A 15,047-nucleotide genomic window follows, 5' to 3' on the forward strand; every position below is an offset into this window, starting at 1 on the left:
TTCTCCTTCTCCTTCTTCTCATCCTTCTCCTTCTCCTTCTTCTCATCCTTCTCCTTCTTCTCATCCTTCTCCTTCTTCTCATCCTTCTCCTTCTCCTTCTTCTCATCCTTCTCCTTCTTCTCATCCTTCTCCTTCTCCTTCTTCTCATCCTTCTCCTTCTTCTTCTCATCCTTCTCCTTCTTCTCATCCTTCTCCTTCTTCTCATCCTTCTTCTCATCCTTCTCCTTCTTCTCATCCTTCTCCTTCTCCTTCTTCTCATCCTTCTCCTTCTCCTTCTTCTCATCCTTCTCCTTCTCCTTCTCATCCTTCTCCTTCTCCATCTTCTCATCCTTCTCCTTTTCCTTCTTCTCATCCTTCTCCTTCTGCTTCTCCTTCTCCTTCTCCGTCTTCTCATCCTTCTCCTTCTCATCCTTCTCCTTCTTCTCATCCTTCTTCTCATCCTTCTCCTTCTTCTCATCCTTCTCCTTCTTCTCATCCTTCTCCTTCTCCTTCTTCTCATCCTTCTCCTTCTTCTCATCCTTCTTCTCATCCTTCTCCTTCTTCTCATCCTTCTCCTTCTCCTTCTTCTCATCGTTCTCCTTCTCCTTCTTCTCATCCTTCTCCTTCTTCTCATCCTTCTCCTTCTTCTCATCCTTCTCCTTCTCCTTCTTCTCATCCTTCTCCTTCTTCTCATCCTTCTCCTTCTTCTCATCCTTCTCCTTCTTCTCATCCTTCTTCTCATCCTTCTCCTTCTTCTCATCCTTCTCCTTCTTCTCATCCTTCTCCTTCTCCTTCTCATCCTTCTCTTTCTTCTCATCCTTCTCCTTCTTCTCATCCTTCTCCTTCTCCTTCGTCTCATCCTTCTTCTCCTCATCCTTCTCCTTCTTCACATCCTTCTCCTTCTCCTTCTTCTCATCCTTCTTCTCCTCATCCTTCTCCTTCTTCTCATCCTTCTCCTTCTCCTTCTTCTCATCCTTCTCCTTCTCCTTCTTCTCATCCTTCTCCTTCTTCTCATCCTTCTCCTTCTCCTTCTTCTCATCCTTCTCCTTCTTCTCATCCTTCTCCTTCTCCTTCTTCTCATCCTTCTCCTTCTCCTTCTTCTCATCCTTCTCCTTCTCCTTCTTCTCATCCTTCTCCTTCTTCTCATCCTTCTCCTTCTCCTTCTCCTTCTCTTTCCTCATCTCCAAGGGCATTTAAATTAAAGGTACAGTGTTCTGCACTAATTTAAAGGCTCTCTGAAGCCTAGAAACCCTTTTTATAAGTCATCTTCGTAGCGAAGAAATTCGCATCGAATCGAATTTCACACTGGAATTCGCCGAATCAGCCGAATCGAATTTTTGAGAAATTCGCTCATCTCTAAATGTTAGTATCCAGTTATATTCTGTGTATCTAAGAAACAATCCAGGCCTTTTTTTAAAGCAATCCACTGAGCTGGCCAGAACCAACTCTTGAGGGAGCCTATTCCACATTTTCACAGCTCTCACTGTGAAGAAACCTTTCCGTGTTTGGAGATTTCTTTTCCTCCAGGCGTAAAGAGTGCCCCCTTGTCCTCTGTGATGACCTCAGGGTGAATAGCTCTACACCGAGTTCACTATATGAACCACTGATGTATTTATACATGTTGATCATATCCCCCCTCAATCTCCTCTTCTCAAGAGAGAATAAATTTAGTTCCTCTAATCTTTCCTCATAGCTGAGCTCCTCCATACTTCTTATCAGTTTGGTTGCCCTTCTCTGTACTTTCTCCAGTTCCCCAATGTTCTTTTTTTGAATTGGTGCCAAAAACTGAACTGCATATTCCAGATGAGGTCTTACTAATGATTTGAACAGAGGTAAAATGATATCTCTCTCTCTCTCTCTGGAGTCTATACCTCTTTTAATACAAGAGAGGATTTTGCTTGCTTTAGAAACCGCAGCTTGGCATTGCATTCCATTATTAAGCTTGTGATCTATCAGAACTCCCAGATCCTTCTCCACCATTGATTCCCCCAGTTTTACCCCCCCTAGTATGTATGATGCATGCATATTCTTAGCCCTCAAGTGCATAACCTTACATTTATCAACATTAAACCTCATTTGCCACATAGTTGCCCAATTACACAGTGCATTGAGGTCGGCTTGTAAATTGAAGATGTCCTGTAAGGACGTTATTCCACTGCACAGCTTGGTGTCATCTGCAAAGAATGAAATGGGATTTTTAATCCCAGACCCTATATTGTTCCTAAATAGATTAAAAAGTAAGGGTCCCAATATTGAACCTTGGGGTACACCACTGACAACCCTAGACCATTCAGAGTATGAATCATTAACCACTACTCTTTGAATATGATCTTTTGCCAGTTTTCTATCCATTTACATACAGATTTTTCCAAGCCCGTAGACTTTGCCTTGCACATTAGCCGTGTGTGGGGAACTGTGTCAAACGCTTTTGCAAAATCCAAGTATACTACGTCCACCGCCACCCCTCTGTCAAAGGTTTTGCTCACCCCCTCATAAAAAGAAATCAGATTTGTTTGACAACTTCTGTCTTTCATGAATCCATGCTGTCTGTTGCTTAAAATATTTTTTCCGAATAAGAGCTCATCTATGTGGTCTTTTATTAAACTCTCCAGTATCTTCCCAACTATAGAAGTTAAACTAGCAGGTCTATAATTACTTGTTAAAGATTTTGACCCCTTTTTAAATATTGGCACCACATTGGCCTTACGCCAATCCAGTGGTACTATGCCAGTCATTAAAGAGTCCCTAAAAATTAGAAACAATGGCTTTGAAATGACAGAGCTCAATTCTTTAAGGATCCGTGGGTGTATGCCACCCGGCCCAGGTGCTTTATTCGCCTTTATTCTGTCTAAATATTTTTGGATCATATCAATTGTGAGCCAATATGGACCATCTGGAGCTGTGTCAATACCATGCCCATTATGGACAAGAGCTCCCCTATGCTCCTTTGTATACACAGAGCTGAAAAGGGTATTTAATAAATTTGCCTTCTCTTTGTCCCCAGTCACCCACTCTAGATTATTTTGTAAAGGGCCTACATGCTTGGACTGGACCTTGTTACTATTAATATATTTGAAGAATTTTTGGGGGTTGGTCCTGCTATCTTTTGCAATCTCTTGTGTGTTTAAAATGTTTGCGCCTTTATTTCCTTTTTGCATATTCTATTATATTCTTTTTAATGTTTAAAGGAAGTGTTCCTTCATTTTTCTATTTAATAAAAGCTCTTTTCTTCTTATCTATAGTTTTTTTTAACTTTGGCCGTAAGCCACAAAGGTTTCATTGTTAGCCTTTTAAACTTGTTGCTCATGGGAATATATTTTGCAGTGTGTTCACATACAGTCTTTTTGAAGAACTACCACTTCTGTGTTGTGTTCATCGATTCCAATATTCTCTCCCAGTCTAAGTCTTGGAGAGCAGCTCTCAGCCTTGGAAAATTATCTCTCTTAAAATTGAGCGTTTTTATTTTTCCCGTATGTGCTCACTGTTTACAGCTAACAATAAATTAAATCGTGTTACGGTCACTGTCACCCAGATGTTCTTTTATATGGACATTCGTAATAAGCTCTGCATGGTTTGAGATTACCAGGTCCAGCAGAGCATCATTCCTAGTAGGGGCGTCTATGAACTGTACCATAAAATTGTCCTGTAGTAGGTTTAAAAATGTTTGCCCTTTACTGTTCCTGCAGTACAATTACTCTAGTCAATTTCCAGGTAGTTAAAATCCCCCATTATTATCACTGTCCCAGCCCTTGCAGCTCTTTTGATCTGTGCAAGGAGCTGAGTCTCCACCTCCTCATTAACAATGGGAGGCCTATAACAAACTCTAATGATTATCCTTTGTAGTACGCACCCCCACGTGCAGTTCCACCCATAATACTTCAGCTTCATCACACTCTCCATCAACTAGGTCCTCTTTCACACTCGCTCTGAGATCACTTCTCACATAGAGACAGACACCACCACCTTTCCTATTTACCCTGTCTCTCCGAAAGAGAACATAGTCAGGAATATTAATGGCCCAGTCATGTTAAGAATGAAGCCAAGATTCAGCAAAACCAATTAAATAATAGTTCTCTTCATGCACCAAAGCTTCCAACTCAACTATTTTGCTTGGCAGACTTGGCATTGGTGAACAAACACTTTAATTTGTTGACACCTTGTGGTACATATGTTTTTGGACACCAAATTCACATTTCACCTTCTGTTTATCAACCACAGTGATAAGCCAACAATCAGACTCTCCTGAAGATTGAAATGGCAAAGAAGATCTGAGTACCACTAAATTAGGCTGGCTATAAAATATTAAATTTAGTAGAGTAGTAGAATAAAGAACAAATGTCCATACAAAACATCCATATGAAAATTCTGATCAGTGCACTTGATTACTTGATGAATATAATTCCAAATAATTCCACACTTTCTTTGCTTTTAAAATTTGATTTGGAATAAATGGAATTTCCCAAACAAAAAACACTATTAGTGTAAGAAAATGTTTCCATTCTGCTCTTTCGAATTTTCTTCTCACTGCATTCAAAAAATGTGACCCAATTAACCATTAAACAAATCAATCAAATGTTCTGAAAATAAAAATTTTCTAAACTCTGCCCATGCATGGTAATAGGCTGGTAATTAGGTATTTAAAGTAAACCTGAGAAATGATCTGCAATGTGCGCCGGAAAACTACCTTGGGTCCCCCTACAGCTTTGCATGCTTTCTCCCCTTACTTCCTACTCATTAAAAAAACTACAGAGAGTGCGCATACACGCGGTGTCAGGGATGGCCTTGAGCTGACTGAGCTCTGCATACCGCCGGCTACATATCAGCTAAAAACAGTGGTAAGAGGTATGAGCAGAGCTTTCCACACCATCAGCTGGACAACCGAACCTTGCGATGCAGCGGAGAATGATAGGTCCATCCAAAATTAAACCCTATAACCCAGAAATCAGTCTCAGTCCGTGCGCCATTTCCCCTGGGCAGAATAAATCTCCCAAGATGGCACCGGAAGGGAGGAAGGGAGACACACAGCAGCCTCATGGCTTCACAGCCGCGATTACCTCAAATGTGGCATGCATGCAGCCAAGAGGGATCCTTTCTCCTCTCAATCACAGGGAGACCAAGAGGACACTCTTCAGGGTGAGCCATCTCCCTCTATCCCTTCTCTACCTTCTCCCCTGGGTGCTTTGGAGTCAGGAGGGTCCACAGCATCCTCAGTGGCCTACTTATGACCCAAGGTGTGCACGACAATTACTGCCAATCTTAAACAGGATTTTCAGAGCATTGGAGATAGACTTGACACTATTGAATCTAAAATGGACGGTACAATTTCCAAGGTAATCAAAACTCAGCAATGATTTCTACACATCAAGACAGATTGGAAGAGGCGTATGCTAAAATAGAAGATCTGGAGAACAGGTCATGCCGATATAACGTGCGTATAAGGGGACTCCCAGAATCCACCACTGACCTGGAGGGGGCGGTCCACACACTTATGAAAGATCTGATTCCTGATATTTCACCACACCTGATGGAAGTGGACAGGATCCATTGAGCCTTAAGGGCACCTAGATCAGAAGGTCTTCCACAAGACATCATAATCAAGCAACATTTCTACAGAATCAAAGAAAAGCTGATGACGGCGGTTCGAATTCAACCTGACCTAATCCTACAGGGTTAGACCATTAAACTTTTTGTAGACCTAGCACCATCCACTATTCAGAAACAAAAGGAACACAAAACCACTTATCCAGCAATTGCTGACTCAACAGATTAAGCATTGGTGGTCTTTCCCTTTTTGCCTCTCTTTCACCTATAGGGGCATATCTTATTCATTCTCCACTTTTCAAGAGGGAGAGGAAATGCTATTGAGTTTGGGCATTATCTCTCAGGTTCCCCCTCAGCCTCACCCTTCAAATCAAACCGATCTACCATTGGTCCAGCCAACGTTCATCATTGGTTAGAAAACAGCCATCAATTACCTGAACTGTTAATTGGCCCCGCATGGCCTTTAATCAGTTAATCGCTCCATATGTTTCTTCTTTTTTTGAACACCTTTAGACTCTCCTTGTATTAGGAGCCAGCCAAAGACACGGGGAGGGGGGGGATTAGGAAGAGATGAAGGAGGAAAGGACAATTCCCCCCCCCCCTTATAGTGCCTCCATGAATCTAACGGGTGATTGAATTTAGACTCATCCTGCTTTGTTAAGATGTTCACAGTGTTGGGCTTTCTAAAGCTATTTAGTTGCTGGGATAGACTGTGCCTTGATTTATGCCCAGAGAATCCTCTGTATAGGCCTTGACATATTTCTTCGGCTCTTTTGGTCCATCCAGAATATATAATATAGTTGCAATGCTCAGTAATAATAAAAATGAACAAATATAATACAGGAAGCCAACTACTGTGGGGTGTAAAGTGGCTGTAAGATGTGCAAATAACTTGGAAATATCTGTCACTAATCATGTTTAGTTTTCATTTATATGTTTCCACTGTCCTTGATGCACATACCTGTGCAACACTGGAGCTTTATCTGTGCTACTCTAAAGTAAAAGAGTTCTTGGAAGGAATGTGAAAGTTAAAAATTATTATATTTTAGGCAAACGTCGAGTCTTTTACTTTTACCTAACATAGTACCCCCTATATAAAAATAACATGACACCATCTTAGTTACAGATTTAATAAATACAGACATGAGAACAGCCAGTGTTTTCCCAAAATTTTTAAAAGCAAAGAGTAAGATAAGCACTAATATTTCTTATTGGGGAAAAATATATCCACAGTATATATATAGATATACAGTGGGGCAAAAAAGTATTTAGTCAGCCACCAATTGTGCAAGCTCTCCCACTTAAAAAGATGAGAGAGGCCTGTAATTGGCATCATAGGTAGACCTCAACTATGAGAGACAAAAGGAGAAAAAAAAATCCAGACAATCACATTGGCTGATTTGGAAAGAATTTATTTGCAAATTATGGTGGAAAATAAGTATTTGGTCACCTACAAACAAGCAAGATTTCTGGCTCTCACAGACCTGTACCTTCTTCTTTAAGAGGCTCCTCTGTCCTGCACTCATTACCTGTATCAATGGCACCTGTTTGAACTTGTTATCAGTATAAAAGACACCTGTCCACAACCTCAAACAGTCACACTCCAAACTCCACTATGGTGAAGACCAAAGAGCTGTCGAAGGACACCAGAAACAAAATTGTAGACCTGCACCAGGCTGGGAAGACTGAATCTGCAATAGGCAAGCAGCTTGGTGTGAACAAATCAACTGTGGGAGCAATAATTAGAAAATGGAAGACATACAAGACCACTGATAATCTCCCTTGATCTGGGGCTCCACGCAAGATCTCACCCCGTGGGGTCAAAATGATCACAAGAACGGTGAGCAAAAATCCCAGGACCACACGGGGGGACCTAGTGAATGACCTTCAGAGAGCTGAGACCAACGTAACAAAGGCTACCATCAGTAACACTCTACACCACCAGGGACTCAGATCCTGCAGTGCCAGACGTGTCCCCCTGCTTAAGCCAGTACATGTCAGGGCCTGTCTGAAGTTTGCTAGAGAGCATTTGGATGATCCAGAAGAGGATTGGGAGAATGTCATATGAAACCAAAATAGAACTGTTTGGTAGAAACACAACTCGTCGTGTTTGGAGGAGAGAGAATGCTGAGTTGCATCCAAACAACACCATACCTACTGTGAAGCATGGGGGTGGCAACATCATGCTTTGGGGCTGTTTCTCCGCAAAGGGACCAGGACGACTGATCCATGTACAGGACAGAATGAATGGGGCCATGTATCGTGAGATTTTGAGTGCAAACCTCCTTCCATCAGCAAGGGCATTGAAGAAGAAACGTGGCTGGGTCTTCCAACATGACAATGATCCCAAACATACCGCCCGGGCAACAAAGGAGCGACTTCGTAAGAAGCATTTCAGGGTCCTGGAGTAGCCTAGCCAGTCTCCAGATCTCAACCCCATAGAAAACCTTTGGAGGGAGTTGAAAGTCCGTGTTGCCCAGCGACAGTCCCAAAACATCACTGATCTAGAGGAGATCTGCATGGAGGAATGGGCCAACATACCTGCAACAGTGTGTGCCAACCTTGTGAAGACTTACAGGAAATGTTTGACCTCTGTAATTGCCAACAAAGCCTATACCTATGATGCCAATTACAGGCCTCTCTCATCTTTTTAAGTGGGAGAACTTGCACAATTGGTGGCTGACTAAATACTTTTTTGCCCCACTGTAAAAGGGGTGTACTCATTTATGCTGAGCACTATATATATATATATATATATATATATATACAGTGCTCAGCATAAATGAGTACACCCCTTTTGAAAAGTATAATTTTAATCAATATCTCAATGAACACAAGAACAATTTCTAACGTTTTGACAAAACTGAGTTTTATAGGACATTTGTTTAGCTCATTACATGAAACTAAGGTTAATAATATAAAAGATTTCAAAATATTCAGTTTTACTCAAATTAGTTGATGCAAAAATGAATACACCCCACAACAAAAACTACTACATCTAGTATTTTGTATGACCTCCATGATTTGTAAGGACAGCACCTAGTCTTCTAGGCATGGAATGAACACGTTGACGACAAATTGAGATATCTATCTTTTCCATTCTTCATGAACAACCTCTTTTTGGGCCTGGATGCTGGATGGAGAATGATGCTCAACTTGTCTCTTCAGAATTCCCCATAGGTGTTCAATTGGGTACAGATCAGGAGACATACTGAATCACTTTCACCCTGTTCTTCTTCAGAAATGCAACAGTGGTCTTAAATGTGTGTCTTGGATCATTGTCATGTTGGAAAAGTGCACGATGACCAAGGCCACAGAGTGATGGTAGCATCTTCTCTTTCAATATAGAGCAGTACATATGTGAATTCATGATACCATCAATGAAATGCATCTCTCCAACAGAAGGACACTGCCACCACCATGTTTTACTGTAGGCACTATACATGTTTCTTTGTACTCCTTACCTTTGCGATGCCATACAGTTTTGAAGCTATCGGTTCCAAAAACATTTATCTTGGTCTCATCACTTCAGAGTGCGGAGTCCCAGTAGTCTTCTTTTTCAGCATGGGCCCTGGCAAATACTAGACGGGCTTTTTTGTGCCTGGGCTTTAGGAGAGGCTTCCCTTCGTGGACGACACCCATACTTGCCATTCCTCTGCAGTGTATGCCATATTGTCTCGTCGGAAACAATCATCACAATTTGGTTTTTGTACTTCTTTAACTAACTGCAGTGAACTTGCATGGTGATTTTCATCAATCCTTCCCATCAGAAGACGCTTCTGTTGACGTGTTAACTGCCATAGACTGCCTGGATGTCTCTGTGAGATGGTTGCATCTATCTCAATTTTTCTATTACTTTTGCAACATTATTCTGACTGATAAATAAAGCTTTGCTGATCTTCCTGTAGCCTTGTAGTGTAAATAAATGATTTTCTTTCTCAGGCCTTGTGACATTTCTCTTCCATGTGGTGCAATTGCTGACAGCATGAAATGGGAAAGGGTTTTCTTTGTTAAGTAATGCTCTTTTATAATCAACTGTCTGCTGGACACTTGTTTAATTAATAATTAGACTCACCTGTAGTTGAATTCTTTTAGGATTTTGATGTCTAAAATTTAGCTTTTCTCCTAAGACTTTCATTGGGTTGTATTCATTTTTGCATCATGATCTTGAATGAATTTGTTTGCAAAAATACTTTTTTTGTGTGTGCAAATTAACAATTCTTGTTTGCAATCAATGGCCTGCATTTGTGGGAGTATTTTGTAGTATAGTGGCCCATAGAAAATGTTGATTCTGAAAGGAAAGTAAAGGTTTTCTGACAAATCTGTTGGGGTGTACTCATTTATGCTGAGCACTGTACATATAGCAATTTAGTACTTAGCTAATATATATATATGTATACAGTATATACAGGTGAAACTCGAAAAATTAGAATATCGTGCAAAAGTTCATTTATTTCAGTAATGCATAAAAGGTGAAACTAATATATGAGATAGACTCATTACATGCAAAGCAAGATAGTTCAAGCCGTGATTTGTCATAATTGCGATAAATATGGCTTACAGCTCATGAAAACCCCAAATCCACAATCTCAGAAGATTAGAATATTACATGCAATCAATAAAACAAGGATTGTACATAGAACAATATCGGACCTCTGAAAAGTATAAGCATATGTACTCAGTACTTGGTTTGGGCCCCTTTTGCAGTAATTACTGCCTCAATGAGGCATGGCATGGAAGCTATCAGCCTGTGGCACTGCTGAGGTGTTATGGAAGACTAGGATGCTTCAATAGCGGCCTTCAGCTCTTCCGCATTGTTCGGTCTCATGTCTCTCATCATTCTCTTGGAAATGTCCCATAGATTCTCTATGGGGTTCAGGTTAGGCGAGTTTGCTGGCCAATCAAGCACAGTAATCCCACGATCATTGAACCAGGTTTTGGTGCTTTTGGCAGTGTGGGCAGGTGCCAAGTCCTCCTGGAAAATGAAGTCAGAATCCCCATAAAGCTCGCCTGCAGAAGGAAGATGAAGTGTTCTAAAATCTCCTGGTAGATGCCTGCGTTGACCCTGGACTTAATGAAGCACAGTGGACCAGCACCAGCAGATGACATGGCTCCCCAAATCAACACAGACTGTGGAAACTTCACATTGGACTTCAAGCATCTTGCAGTGTGTGCCTCTCCATTCTTCCTATATACTCTGGGTCCTTGGTTTCCAAATGAGCTGCAAAAGTTGCTCCCATCAGAAAAGAGGACTTTGGACCACTGAGCAGCAGACCAGGTTTGTTTTTCTTTAGCCCAGGTAAGATGCTTCTGACGTTGTTTGTTGTTCAGGAGCGGCTTGACAAGAGGAATACGACATTTGAAGCCCATGTCCAGGATCCGTCTGTGTGTGGTGGCTCTTGATGCACTGACTCCAGCCTCAATCCACTCCTTGTGAAAGTCCCCAACACTTTTGAATGGCCTTTTCCTGACAATCCTCTCCAGGCAGCAGTCATCCCTGCTGCTTGTGCACCTTTTTCTTCCACACTTTTCCCTTCCACATAACTTTCTATTAATGTGCTTTGATACAGTACTTTGGAAACATCCAACTTCTTTTGCAATTCCCCTTCGAGGCTTTCCCTCCTTATGGAGGGTGTCAATGATGGTTTTCTGCACAACTGTCAGGTCAGCAGTCTTTCCCATGATTGTGATTCCTACTGAACCAGACGGAGAGACCATTTAAAGGCTCAGGAATCCTTTGCAGGTGTTATGGCTTAATTAGCTGATTAGAGTGGGAAACTTTGAGCCTAGAATATTGCACCTTTTCACAATATTCTCATTATCTGAGATTGTGGATTTGGGGTTTTCATGAGCTGTAAGCCATAATCATCACAATTATGACAAATCACGGCTTGAACTATCTTGCTTTGCATGTAATGAGTCTATCTCAAATGTTAGTTTCACCTTTTAAGTTGCATTACTGAAATAAATTAACTTTTGCACGATATTCTAATTTTTCGAATTTCAGCTGCATTCATTATATAAGCTATAATCTATATGAATTTAATTGAGGTTTTAATGATTTGCGCTACACCACATACTTAAAACAGATGTATAGTATTGTGCACAGATTTTGTTGCCTAGCTATTCATACCTGGAAGAACCACCTTTGGCTACAATATAGTCTTTTGGGAGTCTTTACCAGCTTTGCACATTTGTACCCTGCCCTTTTGCTCATTTGTGTATGCTATTATGCTCTACAGAGGATGATTCAAAACTGCTGCTGCCATAGATCCTCATTTGAATTGAGGTCTGGGCTTTGAGCGGACCATTCTATAACATTTAAAGTGGTTCTAAAGTCTTTTTTTCACCTTAATGCATTCCCTGCATTGAGGTAAACAACTCCCCACTAAATTTTTTTCCCTACCCCTCTCCTTCCCCCACCAAACACTTACCTAAGCCTGTCAGCGATCCAGTGTTGTGCCCGACTGCAGATCTTCTTCCTTCACTTCCTCTTCTCACAGAAAACTCGAGAGCCATTGCTGCTGTCAAGTCAAAGTGCTGCTGTCAAGTCAAATCCTGTGAGGAAGGAGCGAGGGCCGTGGATGAACCACGCTGTGTGTGTCTATAGAGCACACTGCTTGTTCAGGGGGCACTCATAGGAGAGACAGCAGAGATCGCTGGCGGGGTACCAGAGAAGGGAAGGTAAGAGGCCACTCTGTGCAATACCATTGCACAGAGCAAGTAAGTATAACATCTTTTTTTTTTTTAAGGAAAAAAAAAACGTGGCTTTACAATCACTTTAAGCTCTTAATTTTACACCAATTTGGCAGTGTCATTGAGTTCAGTGTCTTGATGACTGTATATCCACCAGTGTCTTAAAAGTTGCATTATTTTGTCTGATGCTTACATTGTTATTTAAGCCCCAATCTTATTTTCAAGACAAGTACACCAAAATCTGCATTTTTTTAAGGAAAAGTAGAGACCATTTTTACAAAAATACCCTGCTGTTTTAGCCCCAGAGATGACCATTTACAAACAAAAGTATTGTATACTACAATCAATGCTTTCTGGAAAAGAAGAAAAAGCCTGTTTCTAAAAGATCTTTTTAGGTTCAGGAGCTGAGTATGTACATCCACAGCTGCATTTTGTTGTAAAAAATAGAAGTCGTTTTGACAAAATATCTGTTTACATCCTAGGAACTGAAAATTGATTTTTAAATTCAGCAAACTAAAAGCTACACCTTTTTGAACAAATGTACATTGTTTTTACAAAATACCCTGCTGTTTTAAATCTAAAAGCTGACAATTTATTAAAACTACATAAAATATTTTGGAGGAAGATTAATTGTGGCCTGTTTTTATAAAGTAAGTATGGCATGTGAACGCTGGCATTATAGTCCCATGTACTGACAGTCTAATTCAACATTCAATTTACTATTAGCAGACTTTTTCTGAGAAAAAAAGGCTTGTTATTGCCTAAATACCTACCTTTTTAAAGAGCTAGTATGATTTGATAAACAAAATTAGGCTTTGTATTGCTAAAATTCCTGTCTGGGTACAATAACTGGCAACTCATTTCTAATCTGATAAACTTTCTTAGTACTATTTGAGAAAAAAATTAGGCCTTGCTTTTGTAAGCATCATACTTGTCCCAGTATTTTAACTTTCAAATGCTTCTTGTTGCTATCCATGATGCCATTAAACAAAAATGATTGCTTGGTGTTGCTGTGGCCAAAGCCCCCATCACACAGACCCCAACTGCCCAAGGTAGTGATGACAGCATTGGCAGAATGAACAGAAGAACAAACCCTGGCATAAAGAAAAGTCTTCAGATAAACATGAAAAGTACATATTAAATAATTATATTAGATACAATTGGCACCTACCTGTGCTTGTCCACCACTGTGCAGGGGAGGATGTGGTGACGTCTGATGGTGGGATGGATGTGGGTGCAGATGTGAATGGGAATGGTGGTGAGGATGACCTTGTTGGTGATGGGGCTGGGAGTGTGGATGATGTGTGGGGTGCTGGTGCTGCTGATGAGGGTACGGATGATGCTGTGACAAGTTCTGATGCTGATGTGGGTGTGAGTGCATATGATGATGTGGTGTTTGTTCCTGTCGGGAGTTCATCATGTCCATCATATGTCCCATTGAGTTCATATTCCCATTAGATATAGTTCCAGGATGATGGGTTAAAGCTGCCTTTAATCTCTAGAAAAAAAATAGACATGCTATAAAAATTGTAACATATTCCATAAAAACAACATACATGTACTACATTATATTATTATTATGACCTTAAAAAAGGGAAGACACTGATCTGTGCATTAGAAGCAATACATATAAATAGATTTTTCAGTGTAGATATTGCACATGAACAGATAAGAAAATGTAAACAGCAAAATAACATAACAATGCTTTTATAACAAAGTAGTGCAAGAAGCAAATATAAATGAACCATAATTAGATGGTCAGATCAGCAAAAGAAGTTTTGCTCTATTTTAGGCAATACGAAAAAAATCTCTGATTATTATTATTTACATGCTTAAATTTGTTTTTCTTTTTTAAGCTGTGCAGTAGATTTTCTATTAAACACAAATTAACAGAAAACAGATTTGTTTTACAGGTTTCCCTATGCTTTGTAGATGCAACACCTCTAGGTGTATATAGGATTATAGGAGAGCAGGGCAGGACTTTCAAGTTTTTTCTGTGCTGCATAGGAAGGACCTTAGTTACAAATTAGCAAAAAGCCATAGCAGCTGAAAACAAATTTTGTAAAAAAATAAGAACCTATCATGCACCAATACATTTTACCACAAATACCTCCATATTGTCCTTGAACAGTCACCATGCCTGCAGTGTTTCACCACACGATTAAAATTGTAGCCTAAATAATTCCATGAATGAAAGCACCCACTTATAGAAAGCCAATGGCTGAATACATTGTGTTCTTCAAATATATTATACATAACAAAAATCAACATTCTTATCCTTGTCCTAACTCACCAATAAAACCTGGTAAAATATAAATGCAGGCAATAAAAAGTGCCCATTTGTATCCTTGTTAATCTTCTAGAGTACTCTCTATAGAGCCTCAAAGCCTTGGAGACATAAATTGGTAAAGGTTGAAGCTCTACCATGCCCCTAACACCTCTAAGTTCACTGTTTTGGGCCTCCCTAATCTAATGAATTGCATTGTGAAGGGGTGGGTCCTGGAAGTTCAGGTCAGAATGTGAAGATTGTTTGCCCCAGGCTTTGAGACTGCTGGAGTGTTCTAGAAGATTGATAATGGTATATGCAGTGCAGGCAGCAATAGGCATGTGCTATTATATTCTGGTGTCAGCTTTTGTTGTTAATTTTAAGGAGCCACTAATGCCTGGCAGTCATATAATTTCACTGTGTTTTGCATGAATCATCTATACTGTAGCTTGGACAGAAATCAGTTTATGTTCACTAGATGTTAGGTTGGCAAGCAGCGTACATACTAAGGTTGATTTACTAAGGCCAAAATCGCTGTTCACTTTGCAAGGGAAGCTGCACTTTG

General features: G+C 40.3%; 1 protein-coding gene across 3 annotated transcripts in view; it reads right to left on the bottom strand.

The window, feature by feature from the left end:
- Positions 1 to 15,047, bottom strand: part of CREB5 (cAMP responsive element binding protein 5) — a 567,180-nt gene that overhangs the window by 37,467 nt on the left and 514,666 nt on the right. For all 3 annotated transcript variants that reach the window (XM_089669884.1, XM_089669883.1, XM_089669886.1), the window contains one exon: positions 13,388 to 13,714. In XM_089669884.1, coding sequence (XP_089526010.1) covers positions 13,388 to 13,714 — 327 coding nt within the window. The remainder of the gene's footprint in view (positions 1 to 13,387; positions 13,715 to 15,047) is intronic.

This window comes from Staurois parvus, unplaced genomic scaffold (assembly GCF_062004578.1).
Source record: "Staurois parvus isolate SC_StPar_1 unplaced genomic scaffold, SC_StPar_1.0 ptg000082l, whole genome shotgun sequence".
NCBI lineage: Eukaryota > Metazoa > Chordata > Amphibia > Anura > Ranidae > Staurois > Staurois parvus.